General features: G+C 39.4%; 1 protein-coding gene across 1 annotated transcript in view; it reads left to right on the top strand.

The window, feature by feature from the left end:
* Positions 1–24,025, top strand: part of PHACTR1 (phosphatase and actin regulator 1) — a 561,450-nt gene that overhangs the window by 14,989 nt on the left and 522,436 nt on the right. Inside the window, exon 3 of the mRNA XM_007446414.1 lies at positions 23,651–23,797. Coding sequence (XP_007446476.1) covers positions 23,651–23,797 — 147 coding nt within the window. The remainder of the gene's footprint in view (positions 1–23,650; positions 23,798–24,025) is intronic.

The following is a 24,025-nucleotide window of genomic DNA, read 5'->3' as shown; positions in this document are numbered from 1 at the left end:
GCCCCCGCGCCGCATGGGGCAGCCAAAAAAAAAAAAAAAAAAAGATGGAGGGGGAATATAAATTGAATGTAGAATATATTGAATTCGGACCCTATAAAATATCCAAACATAGATTACCAGCAGGGAGTAAGTTCTACAGATATAAAGCTTGGAAAACTATTCAAAATATTCTATGTGCCTAGGAAATTGCTAAGATAATTTCACTAACATGTTTTACAACTGTCTCTGAATATGTGGTTCCTCTGGGCCTTTAATTTTCCTTTCCTATTTATTTGAAGGGAGATTATTTAATGGAAACATTTATTTTCTAACTTAAAAGTTGTTCCTGTAAATACAGTATTTTCTCCCCAGAACTAGTACTTAAAATTAATAGTCCGTTTGAAATATTTACACGAACCAAATGTCTGAAGTTACCAATATTACTCAAATTCTGGCCTGTGTTTTCATAAGAAGAAAATTCCAAGTTAACGCTTACAAGAGCATCTAAAAAAAATAAGTTTTAAAAAAAGAAATCTCAGTGCAGCTCAATCACTTTAGAGAACTATAGGCTGTCTCAGAACGTTGCAAAGGAAGAAAAAAAGAGATTCAGCTATAGCTGGTTAAAGATAGACCTTACTTTTCTTTTGAACCTACGCAGTAAGATCTGTTCCATTTAGTTGATTATGCACTATTTGGTGACTAAATTTGATAGGTGACAGGTGGAGAAAAAGTTACTTGGCTTAGTCCCAGTTTAATCCTTGTCTCTGGAAAGCAAGACCACACTTCACACATCATACTGGAAGGCTGATTTTTCACATTAGTCCCACATCCTATGCTTGCTCAATAATCTGGACATGCACACAGAAGTTGCAAAAGGAAATGACAGCGAGAAAAAGACCCACGTTTTCAGTGCCAGGGGCTTGGTATTTATTGTCTCATTTAGTCCTAGAATGGGAAATTTGTGACATACTTGCTATTATACCCATTTTACAGATGAAGTAATCCATGTTTCCAATCATCAAGTAACTTCCCAAATTCACACAGCTATTAGGAATGGAGCCAGAATTATAATCCTGAACCTTGTGTCTCTTCCTACTACATCTTGCCATCCCGTAGGATACTGGTGTCTGTGGCAATACTAAGAAAGACTTCCATGAACAGAGATGCAAGGATGCAAAGAAGTTTATGTATTTCCACACATTCAAATGGTTGAATGTCTCAATGTTGTAAGATATAAATGGGGCAACTGAGTCATTCTATGTAACTAGACCCTTAGATTCAGTTTCTTAAAGTGAATTTTTACCTTATGTACTTGGGAAACTGTCTGTAGGGGGTGGTGAGACCTCTGTCCTCTAGGTTGAATTGCAGGAATGGGTGATGGAGAGGGAAGCAAGTTGCCTACATCCCCATGGGACTTTCTTATTATACTCAGAACTCGTTTTTCCCTCTCACTAGCAAGGTAGCACATAATAATTACAGAAAATTTAGAAAATGTAGACGAACAACAAAACACACACACACAAACTCAACTAGCCCCATCATCTAAAAATAGATAGTCTTTACAACCTTGTGAATATCTTACATCCTTTTTACACACACGGGCACACACTCATGCACATACATATTTCTTCAACCTAAATCAGGCTCTTCAGATTTATTACTTTTAGTTTACTCTGTCTTAATTTAAAATAAATGAATAATTTATATCTTGGGGTAGTTGATTCTAACTGACATAGAAAATAATGGGGACATGGTTTGGTAGAAAAGAGGAAAAGGTCAACCAACCCACGCACTGTTTTTGCCTAAAGGGTGACTTTGCCAGCTGGGTTGATGTTACTGGGTCTGTTCTGCTATTATTTACTAGACAGAATCTCTGACTAATACCCTGTGATTTGATTGCTATCACTGGCGCATCTGTAGACACAACAGAGCACAAATTAAATAACTGCTGAATCTGTACTGGGCAGGCCTTCTTCTTAGACACATACATTTAGGAATTTTTGTATTTTCCCTTCTCCACCACCAAAAATATGCTTTTATTCTTATTATAGCCAAATATAGCACTTCATTGCGTTCCAATATCGAGTGCCATTTAACAGTGTAGTTCCTATAGTAACAGAACTTTAGAACCAGCAGTAACTGAATTCAACTGGCCCATTTTACAGGTGAAAATCTGAGGCTCAGGGAAGAAAAGAAAAGCAATAAAGTGGTTATGAAATACCTACCATATACTAGAAGCTATTCATATTTATTTCATTCAAAATCACAAAACCATGAGTTAGATATGACTGCCTCCAATTTATAGGAAACTGAAACTCAGCAGAATCACAGAACTCTGAAGAGGCAGAGCCAGGATTCAAACATGAATGCTGACTCAGCTTTCCCCTGCAACATCCTGCCTTTCTGGAAAGACGTGATTTATCTAAAAGAGACAGCAAGAATGATGGCAGACCTGGAGTTAGAACCTCGTCTCCTACTGTCTAGCCTGATGTCCGTATCTCTACATCCTGTTATTGTACGTGGGGCTCAGATGGGATTCAAGCCCATACTCTTTGCCCCTAAGATCACTTTGCAAGTGACCAAGCCCAGCAGTTTGCCATTCAAAGATATGTCCAAGTATTTGTCACCCTTTTGTTCACTGAACAAGAATTAGAAATATTAGAATCTTTAGATTTCAAATTATGTCATTAATTACAGCAACTATATTGAAAACTGACCATGTAGAAAATACAAATAAATGAAAATAAAATAAATAAGGTTTAACATTACCTGTACTATTAAGCAAGACTGGAGAAGTGACTTGTGTATCTTAACCAGGCATGTTCAACAATAGAAAGCTGTTTAGGTTTATGTCCAACTCAATTCAACACACCAAGCCTGAAACACATTTTCTTTTTTGCATCTAGCATGTTTTAGCAGCCAGCCCCCAGCCACTCTGCACGGTATCTACTTTAAGAAGCTGAGAGCAAAGGAAGCAACGAACATTTGTTGCCCGCCTACCATTTGTCAGGCTCTGTGTTCGGTGTTTTACATTTATTATGTAATGTTTTATCCTCCCAAGGCCCAGTGAGAGAGTTTATTTTATTTCTAGTTTACATATAAGGAAACTAAAGCTTGGAGAGCTCACTAACTTTTTTCCAACATCTAATAAGCATTAAGCTTGGGAATTATGCCAAGGTTTAATTTCACAGTGACAGCTTTACTTGGAGCTGGCTAGGAATAATAGTTTTAAAATAATAAATGTTTATTGGGAATTTCCTTTGCTAAAGACTTTACATAGATTACATGTTTGAATCCTCATAGCAACCCTAAGAAGCAGGTACTATGTAAGGCCCATCTTATAGATGTATAAGAGGTAAGTGACTTGCATGAAATCATTCAACTATTAAGCATGGAACTGGAGTACAAACTCAGGAAGGCTAACCTCAAAGCCTGTGTAGTTAACTTTTATTTCATAATGTCTGGAAGGAAAATAACATCCATATTATTTATATATTCATACAAAGGGAAAGTTACAAAGTGCCACAGGTAGAGACAAAGTGGAAAATACCACATTCTCACATTGGTGGATTGCGGATGCGAATAAAAACATTTCAGCCGTGAAAGATGGGCAGAGTTTAGACAGGCAGTGATTGGAGAGGAGAAAGAACAGAAAGGTTTTCCAGTGGAATCATTTGTACTGTTATTTGATAATGTTTTCTTAATTTCTGTTTGGATCTTCTGTCTTAGAACTTGCCAAATAATCCATCAAACTGGTTAAGATTTGCGTTTCGTGGTAGACATAGATGGCATCTAAGCGTTCATGCTGATGATCTCAGCCCATTGAGAACCCATGTGTATTACTTACCTAGCGCTGCATATCAAATTACCCCACAGCTTAGTGGCTTAAAACAGCAAACATTTATTATCTCATAGTTTCTATGGTCAGAAATTCAAGAATGTCTCAGTTAAGCAGTTCTGGCTCAGAGTCTGGGTGGCTCACAGTCAGGATGTTGGCTAGGGCTGCAGTCACACAGAGGCCTAGCTGGGGTTTCCAAGGTGCCTCATACAAACGGCGCCTGACATGAGACCTCAGTTTCTTGCCACATGAGCCTCTTCACAGGCTTCTTGGGTGTCCCTGTGACATTGTAGCTGGCTTCTCCCAAGACCCAAAGAGAAAGCAAGGCAGAAGCTGCAATGTATTTTATGATACACCATCACTTCCACCATATTCTAATGGTCACAGAGACCAACAATGATTGAATGTGGGATGGGACGACACAAGGGCGTGAATACCAAGTGTTGGGGATCACTGGGCATCATCTTGGAGGCTGGCTCTCACAACATACAAGGTTTTATGGAAGCAGAAAAATCTCCAGAAACATAGAGAACAGGGTCCCCATACTTGAACAGGTGTTGCTAATATATCTCATATCAGTAAAGTAGTTTTAAAATTAGGCACAATTTTACATAAACCAAAATAGTAGTCCTTCTGGGGGAGAAGCCACTATGCATTGTTATGGTAGCTATCCAATAGTATTAAATAGTGTTGCATTCATCTTTATCCAGGCATCAATTCAAGGAGAGCTAGGTATTCAAGCCTTAAAAGAAGAGTCAGAACAAAGTCAATGTTAGACCCATATGGTTATAGGAAACAGAGCTGGTCTGAATGCCCAGGCATGGAACCGTATCTTTGGGAAGCCACCACCTTTGGGGTATGACTGCACAAGTTGTGGCCTTCACAATTCCATAATTCTATTTACATGGACTGTGGCGTGAATGGTGCACAGCTACCCGAAGTTGCACAATGCTAAAGACCCAAACTGGGGCCAGTAGGAACACTGACGGGCTGGGATGTTGGGGAGCAGCGGTAAAAACTAGGCAGCTGTCCCCGCTCCTTTGTGGACCCTGCAAAATTAGCCAGATAGAAAAAGGAATCAATACCACAACTGTGTAGGATGGACAGCTCCCTTAATTACAAGTTTAAGCAGAAAGAACTAAGATGTACCAATAACAATTCCTCAGATTCTTGGTTCTCTAGCAAAGCATGCATATGTATAGAAAAGAAAAAATATCTCAGCAGCTACATACTAAATTTAGTTATAATAAAAAGCACAAAAGCCTTTTTGGTACATTTGTGTTAAACCTATTTAAGGTATGCAGGTTACTGCTGCAATCTTGTTGGCTTCATATCGTAGTTAATAACACTCATCTTCATTATTTGCATTTTGTATTTTCTACATGAATGATTTTCAGTAACATCACTCTAATTAATGACATCATACTGGGTTTAATTGCAAGGTGTAAAGGTTCTTATATTTCTAACTCATGTTAGATATGCAAACAGTAACATATACACTTCATCTATACAGCCCAGATTCTTAATGTGTTCGACAATACTATACCAGAATCAATTTTTTAACAAAAATTCAAACGCCTCTAGCATAAATGCAGAATCAATTACCCTTAAGATCAATACTGTATATATCCGCAGCCTGTGGGGATGCCAGACAATGATAATTTTTCAGAAAGATTTAAAGCAAGATGGGACATCATCTCTAACCCTTGGAAACTTTTGTCAATAGAAAGAAATAAACATGTTTTTACTAGTACTTTTAAACTTTTATTGGAAATAATTTAAAACTTATGGAAAAGTTGCAAAGATAAAATAGTGCAAAATACTTATGTACCCTTTACTCAGATTTGCCTGTTGATAACATTTGACCTCATTTGATTAGCATTTGCTGTTTCGTCTCTAATGTCTCTTTATCTATCTATCTATCGATAGATGGATCAATTGATCTATCCAGAGAGGAGTATAAAACTGTATATGTAAAGATAGGGGGAGAAAGAGAGAGAGAGAGGAAGGGAGAGACAGAGACAGAGGAACAAGAGAGGAAGAGAGAGAATATCTGTGTATTATAATAATGGTTTATCATTCATTAGTGAATGTAATCGTTTTTTTGTGCTCAAACTGTCCCAATGCAAGACCCTTCAAGCTGGCGCCTGTGTTTTTGTGACATGCCTCCTTTATTTGGGGGGAATGCTGCCTTGTTTCTGGCATAACAAGAAGCCCACTGTCAACATTCTTTCTTTATTCCTTATATACATTTCCAATCTGGCTTTTTTTCATTGGTTTTAATGCAGCACACAATGCTGGGAGCAGACTATCTAAAAGATTATGGTTGTAAGAGATAAATATGATAATAGGATAAAAATAAGGCTGAAACAGAAACAAAACTTATAGAATTTCGACACAGTGGAAGGTTGGTATTCACAAAGATGGCCCAAGACATTAAGAAATTATTTTAATTAATCAAATCAAGTCAAATTAAATTAATTGTTATTAGTAGTGTGGTTTAATAACTGGTACTTAAATGCAATAATTTTCAAATTTATTTTGTATCTTAATAAGCTGGAAGCTTTTTTCACTGTCAAAAAAGAGCTTGATAATTTTTTTTAAATTGATAATGGTTGATATCCAATAAGTATGATATTCCACATACTATTATTTTCACCAGGATGTATTTGTTTATAAGAATGATGTAACTATTTTATTCCCAAACGTGTAGCTGATGGTAGCTTGCACATTTTTGTTAAAGTAAGCATAATTCTGTGAGCCGGAAGCTTTCTAAAATTTATTTTTAATGATATAAACATATGTAGAATGATGTACACAAATATAAAATGTATAACTTGATGAACTTTTACAAAAGTAACCACCTTTTCTAAAAGGTATAACCACCACCCAGATCAAGATATAGAATATTTCCAACATTCCACACGCCTCCTTTGTGCCCCTCCAAAACAATGTCTCTGTAATCAACCTTCTATCACTATATGTTAGCTTTGTTTTTTCTTGAACTTCATAAAGGGAATATATACATATTCTTACAGTATATACTCTCTCAGGTCTCATATCATGCCTATGAGATTCATCCATGTTGTTGCGTATAGTGATAGTTTGTTCCTTTTCACTTTTATGTACTATGACACTGTATGAAGATACTACATTTTTGTACATTTTCCTATTGATGGTCATTTGCTTTGGTTCCAGTTTGGGGACATTATGAATAAATCTGCTATGGACATGCTTGTCCATGTCCCAGGGTATATGTAAGTTTACCTATGTATAAACATAGGTATACCATGTGTATAAACAGTTTTCCAGAGTGATTTTACAACTTTACATTGCCACCAGCAATGTACGAGAGCTGCAATTCCTCCACATCTGAACCAAAACTTGGCACTGAAGGATTTTTAAGGTTTAGCCAGATAGGTGGATGTGAAGTGATATCTCATTGAGGTTTTTGTTTGAATTTACCTTTAAGTAATGATGCTAGGCATCTTTTCTTATGCTTATTGGACATTTGGATATCATCTTTTTGTGCAGTGTCTATTCAAGTCTTTTGTCCATTTATTAGAAACTTGAGTGGAATTGTTCGTCTTTTCATTATTGACTTAGAAGTTCCTTATAGATCTGGTTACAATTTCTTTGTCATATATAAAATTGAAAATATTTTCTCCCAGTCTTTGGCTTGCCTTTCCACTTTCCTAGTGATGTTTTTATTTTAAAGAGTGTATGTTGTTGAATATATGAGCATACAGATTTTTGTAGTGTTCTCTTGTTATCCTTTTAATGGATATGGGATCTATAGTGATAATCCCTCTTTGATTCCTGATATTGGTGATTTGTACCCTCTCTATTTTTAACTTTGTTAGCCTTGCTAGAATTTAATCAATATTATTGGTTTTGTTTTTTTTAATAATGAGCTTTTTTTCCCTTTTAACATCTTTATTGGAGTATAACTGCTTTACAATGGTGTGTTTAGTTTTTGCTTTATAACAAAGTGAATCAGTTATACATATACATGTATCCCCATATCTCTTCCCTCTTGCATCTCCCTCCCTCCCTCCCACTCTCCCGATCCCACCCCTCTAGGTGGTCACAAAGCACTGAGCTGATCTCCCTGTGCTATGCGGCTGCTTCCCACTAGCTATCTATTTTAGGTTTGGTAGTGTATATATGTCCATGCCACTCTCTCACTTTGTCCCAGCTTACCCTTCCCCCTCCCCATATCCTCAAGTCTATTCTCTAGTAGGTCTGCGTCTTAATTCCCATCTTGCCCCTAGGTTCTTCATGACCATTTTTTTTAGATTCCACATATATGTGTTAGCATACGGTATTGCTTTTTCTCTTTCTGACTTATTTCACTCTGTATGACAGACTCTAGGTCCATCCACCTCACTACAAATAACTCAATTTTGTTTCTTTTTATGGCTGAGTAATATTCCATTGTATATATGTGCTGCATCTTCATTATCCATTCATCTGTTAATGGACCCTTAGGTTGCTTTCATGTCCTGGCTATTGTAAATAGAGCTGCAATGAACATTGTGGTACCTGACTCTTTTTGAATTATGGTTTCCTCAGGGTACATGCCCAGTAGTGGGATTTCTGGGTCTATGGTAGTTCTATTTTTAGTTTTTTAAGGGACCTCCATACTGTTCTCCATAGTGGCTGTAGCAATTTACATTCGCACCAACAGTGCAAGAGGGTCCCCTTTTCTCCACACCCTCTCCAGCATTTATTGTTTGTAGATTTTTTGATGATGGCCATGCTGACCAGTGTGAGACGATATCTCATTGTGGTTTTGATTTGCATCTCTCTTATGTTTAATGATGTTGAGCATTCTTTCATGTGTTTGTTGGCAATCTGTATATCTTCTTTGGAGAAATGTGTATCTAGGTCTTCTGCCCGTTTTTGGATTGGGTTGTTTGTTTTTTTGATATTGAGCTGCATGAGTTGCTTGTAAATTTTCGAGATTAATCCTTTTGTCTGTTGCTTCATTTGCAAATATTTTCTCCCATTCTGAGGGCTGTCTTTTCGTCTTGTTTATGGTTTCCTTTGCTGTGCAAAAGCTTTTAAGTTTCATTAGGTCCCACTTGTTTATTTTTGTTTTTATTTCCATTTCTCTAGGAGATGGGTCAAAAAGGATCTTGCTCTGATTTATGTCATAGAGTGTTCTGCCTATGTTTTCCTCTAAGAGTTTTATAGTATCTAGCCTTACATTTAGGTCTTTAATCCATTTTGAGTTTATTTTTGTGTATGGTGTTAGGGAGTGTTCTAATTTCATTCTTTTACATGTTGCTTTCCAATTTTTCCAGCACCGCTTATTGAAGAGAATGTCTTTTCTCCACTGTATATTCTTGCCTCCTTTATCAAAGATGAGGTGACCATATGTGCGCGGACTTATCTCTGGGCTTTCTATCCTGTTCCATTGATCTATATTTCTGGGTTTTTTTTTTTGTTTGTTTTCTTTTGTTTTTTTTTTGCTGTATGCGGGCCTCTCACCGCTGTGGCCTCTCCTGTCATGGAGCACAGACTCCAGATGCGCCGGCCCAGCGGCCATGGCTCACGGGCCCAGCCGCCCCGCGGCATGCAGGATCCTCCCAGACCGGGGCATGAACCCGCGTCCCCTGTACCGGCAGGCGGACCCCCAACCACTGCGCCACCAGGGAAGCCCTATATTTCTGATTTTGTGCCAGTACCATACTGCCTGGATTACCATAGCTTTGTAGTATAGTCTGAAGTCCAGGAGCCTGATTCCTCCAGCTCTGTTTTTCTTTCTCAAGATTGCTTTGGCTATTCAGGGTCTTTCGTGTTTCCACACAAATTGTGAAATTTTTTGTTCAAGTTCTGTCAAAAATGCCAGTGGTAGTTTGATAGGCATTGCATTGAATCTGTAGATTGCTTTGGGTAGTATAGTCATTTTCACCATGTTGATTCTTCCAATCCAAGAACATGGTATATCTCTCCATCTATCTGTATCATCTTTAATTTCTTTCATCAGTGTCTTATATTTTCTGCATAGAGGTCTTTTGTCTCCTTAGGTAGGTTTATTCCTAAATATTTTATTCTCTTAGTTGCAACGGCAAATGGGAGTGTTTTCTTGATTTCGCTTTCAGATTTTTCATCATTAGTGTGTTAGTATATAGGAATGCCAGAGATTTCTGTGCATTAATTTTGTATCCTGCTACTTTACCAAATTCATTGATTAGCTCTAGTAGTTTTCTGGTAGCATCTTTAGGATTCTCTATGTATAGTATCATGTCATCTGCAAACAGTGACAGCTTTACTTCTTCTTTTCCGATTTGGATTCCTTTTATTTCCTTTTCTTCTCTGATTGCTGTGGCTAAAACTTCCAAAACTATGTTGAATAAGAGTGGTGAGAGTGGGCAACCTTGTCTTGTTCCTGACCTTAGTGGAAATGCTTTCAGTTTTTCGCCATTGAGGATGATGTTGGCTGTGGGCTTGTCATATACGGCCTTTATTATATTGAGGAAAGTTCCCTCTACGCCTACTTTCTGCAGGGTTTTTATCATAAATGGGTGTTGAATTTTGTCAAAAGCTTTCTCTGCATCTATTGAGATGATCATATGGTTTTTCTCCTTCAATTTGTTAATATGGTGTATCACATGGATTGATTTGCATATATTGAAGAATCCTTGCATTCCTGGAATAAACCCCACTTGATCATGGTGTATGATCTGCTTAATGTGCTGTTGGATTCTGTTTGCTAGTATTTTGTTGACGATTTTTGCACCTGTTTTCATCAGTGCTATTGGCCTGTAGTTTTCTTTCATTGTGACATCTTTGTCTGGTTTTGGTATCAGGGTGATGGTGGCCTCGTAGAATGAGTTTGGGAGTGTTCCTCCCTCTGCTATATTTTGGAAGAGTTTGAGAAGACTAGGTGTTAGCTCTTCTTTAAATGTTTGATAGAATTCGCCTGTGAAGCCATCTGGTCCTGGGCTTTTGTTCGCTGGAAGATTTTTCATCACAGTTTCAATGTCAGTGCTTTTGATTGGTCTGTTCATGTTTTCTATTTCTTCCTGGTTCAGTCTCAGAAGGTTGTGCATTTCTAAGCATTTGTCCATTTCTTCCAGGTTGTCCATTTTATTGGCATATAGTTGCTTGTATTAATCTTTCATGATCCTTTGTGTTTCTGCAGTGTCAGTTGTTACTTCTCCTTTTTCATTTCTAATTCTATTGATTTGAGTCTTCTCCCTCTCTTGATGAGTCTGGCTAACGGTTTATCAATTTTGTTTATATTCTCAAAGAACCAGCGTTTAGTTTTGTTGATCTTTGCTATCATTTCCTTCATTTCCTCTTCATTTATTTCTGATCTGATCTTTATGATTTCTTTCCTTCCGCTAACTTTGGGGTTTTTTTGTTCTTCTTTCTCTAATTGCTTTAGGTGTAAGGTTAGGTCGTTTATTTGAGATGTTTCTTGTTTCTTAAGGTAGGATTGTATTGCTATAAACTTCCCTCTTAGAACTGCTTTTGCTGCATCCCATAGGTTTTGGTTCATTATGTTTTCATTGTCATTTGTTTCTAGGTATTTTTTTTATTTCCTCTTTGATTTCTTCAGTGATCTCTTGGTTATTAAGTAGTATATTGTTTAGCCTTCATGTGTTTGTATTTTTTTACAGATTTTTTCCTGTAACTGATATCTAGTCTCATAGTGTGGTGGTCAGAAAAGGTACTTGATACGATTTCAATTTTCTCAAATTTACCAAGGCTTGCCTTGTGACCCAAAATATGATCTATCCTGGAGAGTGTTCCATGAGCACTTGACAAGAAAGTGTATTCTGTTGTTTCTGGATGGAATGTCCTATAAATATCAATTAAGTCCATCTTGTTTAATGTATCATTTAACCTTGTGTTTCCTTATTTATTTTCATTTTGGATGATCTATCCATTGGAGAAAGTGGGGTGTTAAAGTCTCCTACTATGATTGTGTTACTGTCTATTTTGCCTTTTATGGCTGTTAGTATTTGACTTATGTATTGAGGTGCTCCTGTGCTGGGTGTATAAATATTTGCAATTGTTATATCTTCTTCTTGGATTGATCACTTGATCATTATTTACTGTCCTTCTTTGTCTCTTGTAATAGTCTTTGTTTTAAAGTCTATTTTGTCTGATATGAGAATTGCTACTCCAGCTTTCTTTTGATTTCCATTTGCATGAAATATCTTTTTCTATACCCTCGCTTTCGGTCTGTATGTGTCCCTAGGTCTGAAATGGGTCTCTCGTAGGCAGCACATATACGGATCTTGTTTTTGTATCCATTCAGCCAGTCTATGTCTTTTGGTTGGAGCATTTAATCCATTTTTATTTAAGGTAATTATCGATATGTATGTTCCTATTACCATTTTCTTAATTGTTTTTGGTTTGTTATTGTAGGTCTTTTCCTTCTCTTGTGTTTCCCGCCTAGAGAAGTTCCTTTAGCATTTGTTGTAAAGCTGGTTGGGTTGCGCTGAATTCTCTTAGCTTTTGCTTGTCTGTAAAGGTTTTAATTTCTCCATCAAATCTGAATGAGATCCTTGCTGGGTAGAGTAATCTTGGTTGTAGGGTTTTCCGCTTCATCACTTTAAATAAGTCCTGCCACTCCCTTCTGGCTTGCAGAGTTTCTGCTGAAAGATCAGCTGTTAACCTTATGGGGATTCCCTTGTATGTTATTTGTTGTTTTTCCCTTGCTGCTTTTAATATGTTTTCTTTGTATTTAATTTTTGATAGTTTGATTAATATGTGTCTTGGCATGTTTCTCCTTGGATTTATCCTCCTGGGACTCTCTGTGCTTCCTGACTTGATTAACTATTTCCTTTCCCATATTAGGGAAGTTTTCAACTATAATCTCTTCAAATATTTTCTCAGTCCCTTTCTTTTTCTCTTCTTCTTCTTGGATCCCTATAATTCGAATGTTGGTGCATTTAATGTTGTCCAAGAGGTCTCTGAGACTGTCCTCAATTCTTTTCATTTTTTTTTCTTTATTCTGCTCTGCAGTAGTTATTTCCCCTATTTTATCTTCCAGGTCACTTATCCATTCTTCTGCCTCAGTTATTTTGCTCTTGATCCTTTCTCCATCCCAGAGATGGAGATCTCTGGGAGATTTTTGCCATTTGATATTACATGGAGCTGGGAGGTTGGTCTGCAAGAGTGAGGACCAATATCCTAAACTCTCTCACCTCAGAGGCACAGCCCTGATGCCTGGCTGGAGCACCAAGAGCCTGTCATCCACATGGCTCAGAATAAGAGGGAGAAAAAAAGAGAAGGAAAGAAAGAAGAAGATAAAATTAAATTAAATTAAAAAGTTATTTAAGTAAAAAATTGTTAAAAAAATTTGTTTAAGTAATAGATAAAAAGAAAGAAAGACGAGAGCAACCAAACCAAAAAACAAATCTACCAATGATAATAAGCTCTAAAAACTATACCAAAAGAAAAAAAAAACGGGACAGACAGAACCCTAGGACAAATGGTAGAAGCAAAGCTATACAGACAAAATCACACACAGAAGCATATGCATACACATTCACAAAAAGAGAAAAAGGGAAAAAAAAAATATATATATATATCCTTGCTCCCAAAGTTCACCTTCTCAGTTTGGGGCGATTCGTTGTCTATTCAGGTATTCCGCAGATGCAGGGTGCATCTAGTTGACTGTGGAGATTTAATCCGCTGCTCCTGAGGCTGCTGGGAGAGATTTCTCTTTCTCTTCTTTGTTCTCACAGCTCCTGGGTTTCAGCTTTGGATTTGGCCCCACCTCTGCCTGTAGGTCGCCTGAGGGCATCTGTTCATCCGCTCAGACAGGATGGGGTTAAAGGGGCAGCTGATTCGGGGGCTCTGGCTCACTGAGGATGGGGGGAGCGAGGGGCACGGAGTGCAGGGCGAGCCTGTAGTGGCAGAGGCCAGCGTGACATTGCCCCAGCCCGAAGCGCGCTGTGCGTTCTCCCGGGGAAGTTGTCCCTGGATCCTGGGACCCTGGCAGTGGTGGGCTGCACAGGCTCCAGGGAGGGGAGGTGTGGACAGTGACCTGAGCTTGCACATAGGGTTTTTGGTGGCGGCGGCAGCAGCCTTATCGTCTCATACCCGTCTCTGGGATCCACGCTGATAGCCGCGGCTCGCGCCCGTCTCTGGAGCTCCTTTAAGCGGCGCTCTGAATCCCCTCTCCTCGCACAGCAGGAAACAAAGAGGCAAGAAAAAGTCTCTTTCCTCTTCGGCAGCTCCAGACTTTTCCCGGACTCCCTCCCGGCCAGCCGTGGCGCACTAACCCCCTGCAGGCTGTGTTCACGCCGCCAGCCCCAGTCCTCTCCCTGCCTCCAGCCCCGCCCGCCCCGGCGGGGGAGCAGACAAGCCTCCCGGGCTGGTGAGCGCCGGTCGGCCGGGATCCTCTGTGCGGGAATCTCCCCGCCTTGCCCCCCGCCCCCCCGTTGCTGCGCTCTCCCCCGTGGCTCCGAAGCTCCCCCTCCGCCCCCCGCAGTCTCTGCCCGCGAAGGGGCTCCTAGTGTGTGGAAACCTTTCCTCCTTCACGGCTCCCTCCCACTGGTGCAGGTCCCGTCCCTATTCTTTTGTCTGTTTTTGCTTTTGCCCTACCCAGGTACTGGGGAGTTTCTTACCTTTGGGGAGGTCTGAGGTCTTCTGCCAGCATTCAGTAGGTGTTCTGTAGGTGTTGTACCACATGCAGATGTGTTTCTGATGTATTTGTGGAGAGAAAGGTGATCTCCACGTGTTACTCTTCCGCCATCTTGAAGCTCCTCAATAATGAGCTTTTTGTTTTATTTATTTTTCTGTTGTCTTTATGTTTTCAATTTCATTGACTTCTGCTTTTATCTTTATTAGTTCCTTCCTTCTCCTTGCTGTAGATTATTTTTCCCTTTTTTTTCTAAGTTCCTGAGTTAGGAAATTAGATAATTGATTTGAGACCTTTACTCTTCTCTAATATAAATGCTTAGAACTATAAACTACCCTATTAACACTGTTTTAGCTGCATCCCACATATTTTGGTATGTTGCATTTTTAATTGTCTAGTGACAAAAAGAAGTTTTTAATTTTAATGGCACCAAAATACCTATTTATCCTTTTATGGTTAGTGTTTTCCATGTCCTGTTTAAAAATCTTTGCAGATATGATAAAAATATTTTTCTCTTAAAAATTTTTCTTCTAGAAACTTTATTGTTTATGTCTTACATTTAGGTCCATGATCCATTTGGAATTGAATTTTGTGTATGCTGTGAGGTAGGGATCAAAGTTTATTTTCTTCCACTATATGTATATTCAAGTGTTCGAGCATTATTTATTGAAAAGTCCATCTTTTCCCCCACAGTACTGCAGTGGGACTCTTGTCACAGTCAGGTGACTATTTATATATTGGTCTATTTTTGGATTCTCTTCCATTGGCCCATTTACAGTAGTCCACCCTTATCTGTGGGAGATATATTCCAAGCCCCCCAGTGGATGCCTGAAAACTTGGATAGTACTGAACCCTGTATATACTGTTTTTTTCCTATATATTCATGCCTATATTAAAGTTTAATTTATAAAATAGGCACAGTAAGAGATTGAAAACATTAACTAATAATAAAAGAGAGCAATTATAACAATAGACTGTAATAAAATTTATGTGAATGTGATCTATCTCTCTGTATTTCAGAATAACTTATTGTACAAATTCAATGCCTTTTCCATCTTAACTAAGTGTTTATCACACACTATGGCTGGAACTTATTCAGTCTGAGGTAAAACAGCAAAACTATCACAAATTGTTTTTTCCTTCGTCATAATTTAAAGGATCGAAGGTTTGTTCTTTCTGTTAATCTTAGCAACCTCAGCATATAATCTTTTTCTTTCCTTATTAAGTCAAGAGCATTCACCTTTTCACTTAAAGGAAGCACTTTATGGCTCCTCTTTGGCATATCCAAATTGCCAACAACACTACTCTTGCATTTTGGGGCCATTATAAAGTAAAATAGGGGTTACCTGAACACAAGCACTGCGGTGCTGCAACAGTAGATCTGATAACTGAGGTGGCTACTAAGTGACTAAGATTGGGATATGCTGGACAAAGGGATGTTTCACATCCTGGCCTGGACAGAATGGGAGGGCACGAGATTTCATCATGCTACTCAGAACAGCCTGTGATTTAAAACTCATGAATTGTTTATTTCTGGAATTTTTCATTTAATATTTTCAGGCTGCAATTGGTCACAGGTAACTAAAACCCAGAAAGCAAAGCCGCAGATAAGGGGGGACTACTGTATCTTACTTTGTTTTTGAATTCTATACCTTTATAGTGTCTTGGTATCTTCTACTATAAATAGTCCAGTTATTTTTTAATTTGTCAAGATTGTCCTGACTAGTCTTGGCCCTTTGCATTTTCATATATATTTTAAAATCAGCTTGTCAAATTGAAAGAAAAAAAAAAAAGGCTGGGATTTTGATTGGATTTCATTGACTCTATAGATCAATTTGAAGAGACTGATGCCTTAACACTAGTGGGTCTTTCAATCCGTGAGCATGAGCATAGTATATTCACCCCACTCCCTATTTACTTAGGTCTTGTTAATTTCCTTCAGGAATTATTTTGTAGGTTTTCATGTAGAAGTCTTGCTCACCAACTGTTAGATTTATTCATAGATATTTCATATATCATATATTCATATATATTCATATATATGAATATATTTTCATATATATTTCAATATATTTTTCATATATATATGAAATATATATTTCAATATATATTTTTCAATATATATTTCATATATATTTCAATATATTTTCATATTCATATATATGAATGTATATTCATATATATGAATATGAATTCATATATTCATAGATGGTTTTGATGCTATTGTAAATGGTCCTTTTAAAATTACGTGTTCTATTTTGCTAGTATATAGAAACAAATCATTATTTTATACTGCTATTATATCCAGTGATGCTGTAAAATTCACTTACTATTTATAATAGTCTAGATCCTATGGATTATGTACATCCACAATCATAACATATATGTCTAATCACAATTTTATTGTATTTTTGCTCTCCAGTTATTATACTTTTTAATTCCTTTTACTTACTTTATTGCCCTGGCCAAGACCTCCAGTACAATATTGAACACAAGTGATGAGAGTGGACATAGTTAAGAATATTTTGAAAATCTAGGTACCCAGGTCTCATCCCCTCAGAATTCCATAGATCCAGGTTGGGAGCCTGAAAAATGTACATTTTAACAAGTATTCCAAGTGATATTGATGTAGAGGTGTCCTAGAAGCACATTTTGAGTAATATTTTTATTTTTTATTTTTTGGGTTTTTTTTTTTTTTTTTTTTTTGCGGTACGCGGGCCTCTCACTGTTGTGGCCTCTCCCGTTGCAGAGCACAGGCTCCGGACGCGCAGGCTCAGCGGCCATGGCTCACGGGCCCAGCCGCTCTATGGCATGTAGGATCTTCCCGGACCGGGGCATGAACCCGTGTCCCCTGCATCGGCAGGCGGACTCTCAACCACTGTGCCACCAGGGAAGCCCTGAGTAATATTTTTAAAGGATAAGCGTCTCTCACCTGAAGAGTTAGTCAGGATGAAATATTACACTCTTCTTTCTTCCTCCCCTCCCCATCTCCATCCTCTTCCATGCCGGTGATGGATGTATAAAATGTTATTTTTTGAGCCCCTTATTGTACTGCCTCTCTTTTTCTGACTCTAGCTCTGGATATAACATGTATATAAGTGTCTTTAGTGTTAAAATATTGACTGGCTTTAGGGGAAAAAAAAAAGAAAACAGAAAGAAACAAAAATGGCCCTTATCCTGAGTCAGCAATCACATTCAAAAAGAGCAATCTTAAAAAACAGAAACAAAAAACAAACAAACAAAAAAACCCACTGTATTTGGAAGTTGTTGAGGTCATGGTTGAATTCAGTCCTTTCTATACACACACCCACATCCACACATCCACACACATGCAAACCACCAACAATCATACGGGTGTTGCCACCTGATGCAAACAGTATGAGGAAAAAGAAACAGATTCTAAAGGATATATAGTTACATAAAGTAGAGTTGAACAATATGAAATCACTTGAGAGAAGTATGGATACCATGTGGTTTCCTAAATATAATTGGTTACAAATCAAAGGAACAATGTATTTTCTTAGATTAAGAGATAAAATATGCCATGGATATTTATGGAAAGAAGTAGAGACACAAGAATAGCTGTAAATACTTATAGAGTATTAGAGTTCGGTAGGGCCTTAAGGTCATGTTGTCTGATGCTTACAATATTTTCCTTCCAGTTTTATTGAGATATATACAGCACTGTATAAGTTTAAGGTGCACAGCATAGTGATTTGACTTACATACGTCATGAAACGATGACCACAATAAGTTTAGTGAACATCCATCATCTCATATGGATACAAAGTAAAAACAAATATATTTTACCTTGTGACGAGAACTCTTAGCACTTACTTCTTAACAACTTTCATATATGAGATACAGCAGTGTTCATTATATTTATCCTGTTGTATATTACATCCCTAGTACTTATTTATCTTATATCCTGAAGTGTGTACCATTTGACCACCTTCATCCAATTCCTCCTCCCACTCCCACCTCTGGTAACCACAAATCTGATCTCTTTTTCTATGAGTTCATTTGTTTGTTTAGTTTTGAAGTATAATTAACCTACAACACTATGTTAGTTCCTGGTGCATGACATAGTGATTCCATATTTCTATACATTTCAAATTGGTCACCATTGATAAGTCTAGTTACAATATGTCACCATACAAAGATATTACATAGTTACTTACTATATTCCCCACAATGTACATATCTTACCCATGATTCATTTATTTTGTGACTGGAAGTTTATACCTCTTAATCTCCCTCACCCATTTCTCTCACTCCCCAATCCCTTCTCCCAGCAACCACCAATCTGTTCTCAGCATCTACAACTCCACTTCCATTTTGTTATGTTTGTTCATTTGTTCTTCATATAAGCGTGATCACATGGTATCTGTCCTTCTCGATCCCGTCCAGGTCCATCCATGTTGTCACAAATGGCAAGACCTCATTCATTTTTATGGTTGAGTAATATTCCACTGAATATATATACCACATTTTCTCTATCCATTCATCCATTGATGGGCGCCCAGGTTGTTTCCATATCCTTGACACTGTAAACAGTGCTGCAATGAACATAGAGTTGGACGTATCTCCTCAGATCCACATTTTTGTTTACTTTGGACAAATACCCAGGAGTAGAATTTTTTTTTTTTTTTTTTGGCAGTACGCGGGCCTCTCACTGTTGTGGCCTCTCCCGTTGCAGAGCACAGGCTCCGGACGCGCAGGCTCAGCGGCCATGGCTCACGGGCCCAGCTGCTCCGCAGCATGTGGGATCTTCCCAGACTGGGGCACGAACCCGTGTCCCCTGTGTCGGCCCGTGTCCCCTGCGTCGGCAGGCGGACTCTCAGCCACTGCGCCACCAGGGAAGCCCCCCAGGAGTAGAATTGCTGTATTGCATGGTAGTTCTATTTCCAACTTTCTGAGGAACCTCCACACTGTTTTCTGCATCCTTGACAACACCTGCTATTTGTTATCTCCCCAATAAAAGCCATTCTGACAGGCATGAAGTGACATCCCACTGTGGTTTCAACTTGCATTTCCCTAATGATTGGTGATACTGAGCATCTTTTTATGGGCCTGCTGGACATTTGTATGTCTTCTTTGGAAAAATGTCTATTTTACATCCTCTGCTCATTTTTTAATCAAGTTGATTATTTTTTTATGTTGAGTTGTATGAGTGCTTTGTATATTTGGGATATTAACTCTTTATCAGATATATCATTTGCAAATATCTTCTCCTATTCAGTAGGCAGCCTTTTCATTTTGTTGATAGTTTCCTTCACTGTGCAAAAGCTTTTTAGTTTGGTGCTGTCCCATATGTTTACTTTTGCTTTTGTTTCCCTTGCCTCAGGAGACATATCAAAGAAATATTGCTAAGACTGTTGTCAGTGGGCATACTTCCTATGTTTTCTTCTAGGAGTTTTATGGTTTCAGGTCTTACATTTAAGTCTTTAATCCATTTGGAGTTTTTTGGGTTTTGTTTTTTGTTTTTGTTTTTGTATATGGTGTGAGAAAGTAGTCCAGTTTGATTCTTTTGCAGGTAGCTGTCCAGTTTTCCCAACACCACTGATTAAAGAGGCTGTCTTTTCCCCATTGTGTATTCTTGCCTCTTCTGTCATGGATTCATTGACCGTATAAGTGTGGGTTCATTTCTGGGTGCTCTATTCTGTTCCTACAACCTATGTGTCCACTTTTGTGCCAGAGGTTGCAGTTCTCTAGCTGAGGGGACAGGGTGACTTACTGAGTGGCACTTAGTGAGGTAGTGGTGGGACTGGGAGCAGCCTCCACCAGCCCTGATTCCCACCCCAGGGCTCTTCCCTTGCCTCTCTTTTTCTCTCCCATATTTCTTAGTTTTTTATAATTCCCCTACAAAGTCAATCCCAGATCATGTATCTCACTCTTATCCTGTATGAAGGATTCACTCCTTTATGAAGTTTTTACTCTTATGGGCTTGTCCCAATGTTTCCACATTCTTTATTCTTGGATTCCTTTCATATATATGACCCACATATATGAGATATATATATATATATATATATATATATATATATATATATATATATATATCTCATATATATGGGTCATATATATGAAAGGAATCCAAGAATAAAGAATGTGGAAACATTGGGACAAGCCCATAAGAGTAAAAACTTCATAAAGGAGTGAATCCTTCATACAGGATAAGAGTGAGATACATGATCTGGGATTGACTTTGTAGGGGAATTATAAAAAACTAAGAAATATGGGAGAGAAAAAGAGAGGCAAAGTGAAAAGATAATGGGAAACATAGATGAGACAAAGAAGACAGTAAATTATGGAAGCCAAAAAAATGGAAGGTAATAGTCAGAAATGAAAATATCATAAAATAATTCAAGAACATGGGGATAGATGTAGTATTTTTATGTCTCTTTTGAAAAAATGTATCTAGAATTATTTCAACAGTAATAGTCCATATGAAAGAGATAATATGAAAGTACATTTACACTCTTTTGAAGAGAGGTAAACCTAAAATTGTAGCGTTATTAGTTCCTAATCCTCTGAAATGTTGAATGAATAAGAAACAGAAATTCAAATATTTCTTTCTCTATGTGAAGAACCATTATTATGTAACGTCAAAGAAACAGAGAAAGCTAAGACTAGGTATTCCTTCAGATGACTTTATTGTTTTTTTTTAAAGACATGGCTGATGAATGAAAATACAAGGGCTTGGGGAATCCCAAACAATTTGAACAATCAAACAGCACTGCATTAATTCAAAGAGAGGTATAGTTTATACAGTATTCAGAACTGTTATTTCCCTACTTTTGCACGTCCTTAAGAGCTTGCACCTAAATGTTAAAATCACATTGGTTTGCAGCCTGATTAATCATCAAAAAGCATTAACCTTCATGGTTCATTTGATGAGCCAAATACCCCTGTTGTTCCTCCTGGGATAGGAGGCATCCATTTTTAATCTCTGTTTAACAGAGATAAATGGGAAGTAATAAGGAGGCAAGTATCATAGAAAATGAATTTAAAATATGGATAGTCAACCAAAGATATCTACTTAGCAAATCAATGTACTGGTTAAAGACAGGATTTGAAGTCAGGCATGGATTTGCTCCCAATTTTGCTACTCATTTGCTCATTAGTTACATAACCCTCCTTCACTCCTTTTTTCGCACTCTCTCCTTCCTTGCTCCCTTGCTTTCTCCCTCTCCTCTCTTCTTTTATTAAAAGACTATCTAGTGAGCATTTCCTATGTACTGGATTCACGCCACAGACTAGTGGGTCAGTTATCTCACATTCCTGAGGGACAACATGGAAAGTTTATGGGGAAGAAATTCGTGGTGTACAAAACAAGGAAATGTACAGATGCAGAAATGAGTCAGGCTTGTTTGGACAACTCTGAACAGGCTGTAGGGAGATAATGAGATGAATTTGGAAAGCCAGATGGAAGTCAGGTCATAAAGGGCCCTGAATGCCAGGATGTGCATTTTCAAATTAACACGCAGGGAGCCGGCTATTAGAAATCTAGTGATTAGGAAGTTAGTCTAATACAGGGAGGCCAAAGGAGATTATTTCAAGAAGGATAGATTTTACTCAAGAAAGAAATGGACTTAACTGTTGAAAGGATGTTGATGACCTTTAAAGTAACTTTGACTGAGTGGTGGGGATGAAACGCAGTGGTAGGGATGCAAGGAGGGGATTAAGAGTGAAAAAAATGAAGCCTGTGGGGCCAAGCGTTCCACAGGAAGGGTAGACAGAATGGGAGAGAAATAGTATGGTAGAGATTGAGGAAGCGGCAAGGATAGGGCAGATGGAGAGTTACGACCTATGTGTGAAGTAAGAGACCAGCGTAAAGAGACTGAAGATTCTAGGGCCGGCGCAAGGATACAGGGTGAGAATTAGAAAGGACAGGTGAAATGGAGAGGGAAGTCTTGCAGAGCTGAAGCAGCACTTCATCCTCCGAGATTGAAGGGCGTGAATTGACACTGAGATTTCCTTTGTAGCAGGGAGGGAATCAAGGTCACATTTATCTGTGTACTCCAGGTGGGCTCTCATTAGAAAGAAATGTGGCGACATCAGGCCACAAGAAGACGTGACTGAAGCTGCCAGAAGACAGACATCAAAGAGTCGAGCCCATCAATAGGTTCAGTAGGGGCAGCGAACCATTGTGACTCACACTCCAGAAACCTTTCTAGGTTTGGCTGCTGTGTAACATGGGAAGGTTGCAGTGCAAACATTCAAAGAAATGTAAGGTGCCCTTGATCACCCTCTCCTTCAGAAACAATGGTAGAGAGTTATAGAGGTTACAGGTCCAATCCAAAGACTATTATTCATGCTCTAAACCGCCCAATAAAAAGTTGAATGGGTACTTCCGTAGAGATAAACATATCCTAGAAACCCGTGGTGGTAAGAAAGCCACTCAATTCTGCATGAATATGTCTAGTCTACATTCAGAATCTCAACTCTAGAAAGCTGCCCCCAAAGTTATATACACTTTCCCTCTGTCCTCCACCTCTAGGGCTCAACGGGAGCCTGCAAGAGAGCTTCCAGGGGGTCCAGATCTGGTTCCATCTCTATTTGAGCTCCAGGTTGGGGAAGAGGGAGCAGAGGGGTACTCGGTATAGCGTGCTCTCTTCCATGACCAGCTGGGCCTAGGCTCGCACCCCAGGAATAATAACTCACGCAAGGAAGGCTGAAGCTGGGCTATCTGGTCGGGCATCCTCAGCCCAGAGAATCCTGTGGGTTAAGCAGACCCTCGTGTGCACTTGAAAAGCAAGCGGAGTAAGTGCATTTGGCGGGAGAGGGCACAGTGCTGACTGGGCATACTTGCTTTGGAGTCTTCCCTTGCGCATTAGCCTACCTGTGCCAAGAGCTGAAAACTGGGGCTGCGGGAAGGAGGCGGGGTGTCCGTCCGGGGCACTGACCCGTTGGCCCTGTGGCTGAGTGGAATGAGGGGGAGCCCTGAGCGCAAGCCGGGCCTAGGCCGATCCCTGCTCCAGTCCACAAATCCTTAACGGGTTTTCTTTCTCTCCCCTCACCCCTTTCTCTCCTTTGCTCTCTTTCTTTCTCTCTCTTTCTTCGCTCCTTTCCCCTCTCTCCCCCCCTCCCTCCCCGCCCCCTTTCCCTTCCTCTCCCATCCCCCTCTGCCCTCCCCCTTGCCCTGCGGGTGAGCGTCTTCCTTCCCCTCCCCCCCCTTTTCCGCCTCCCTCCGTCTCTCTCCGCCTCCTCCCTCTCAGCTCGCCGGGCGACCCTGCTTCTGCCTCCCACGTTAATGGCGGCATCTTCGGAGGACGATATAGACCGGCGGCCCATCAGAAGAGTCCGCTCCAAGAGCGACACTCCGTACCTCGCGGAGGCCAGGATCTCCTTCACCCTGGGGGCAGGTGAGGACGAAGCTCTAGCCTTGCTCTCTCCGCCACGCCGCTTCCTTGCCTCCTCCCCGGCGGGCTCTGCCCCCAGCCCCTGGTCCCCCTCCGCCCCCCGGCCGTGCCCTCCCCTGCGCCCCACTTGCTACCCAGCCGGGTCCCTGGCGCTCGCTCGCTCGCTCTCTTTGTGTGGCGAGTAAGGAGGGGCGTGTGTGTGTGTGGGGGGGCGGGAGGGCGCGGGCGCGG

Source organism: Lipotes vexillifer, unplaced genomic scaffold (assembly GCF_000442215.2).
Source record: "Lipotes vexillifer unplaced genomic scaffold, Lipotes_vexillifer_v1.1 scaffold1154, whole genome shotgun sequence".
Classification (NCBI taxonomy): Eukaryota; Metazoa; Chordata; class Mammalia; order Artiodactyla; family Lipotidae; genus Lipotes; species Lipotes vexillifer.
The sequence above is the reverse complement of the archived record's forward strand: the minus strand, read 5'-3'. Positions and strand labels throughout refer to the sequence as shown.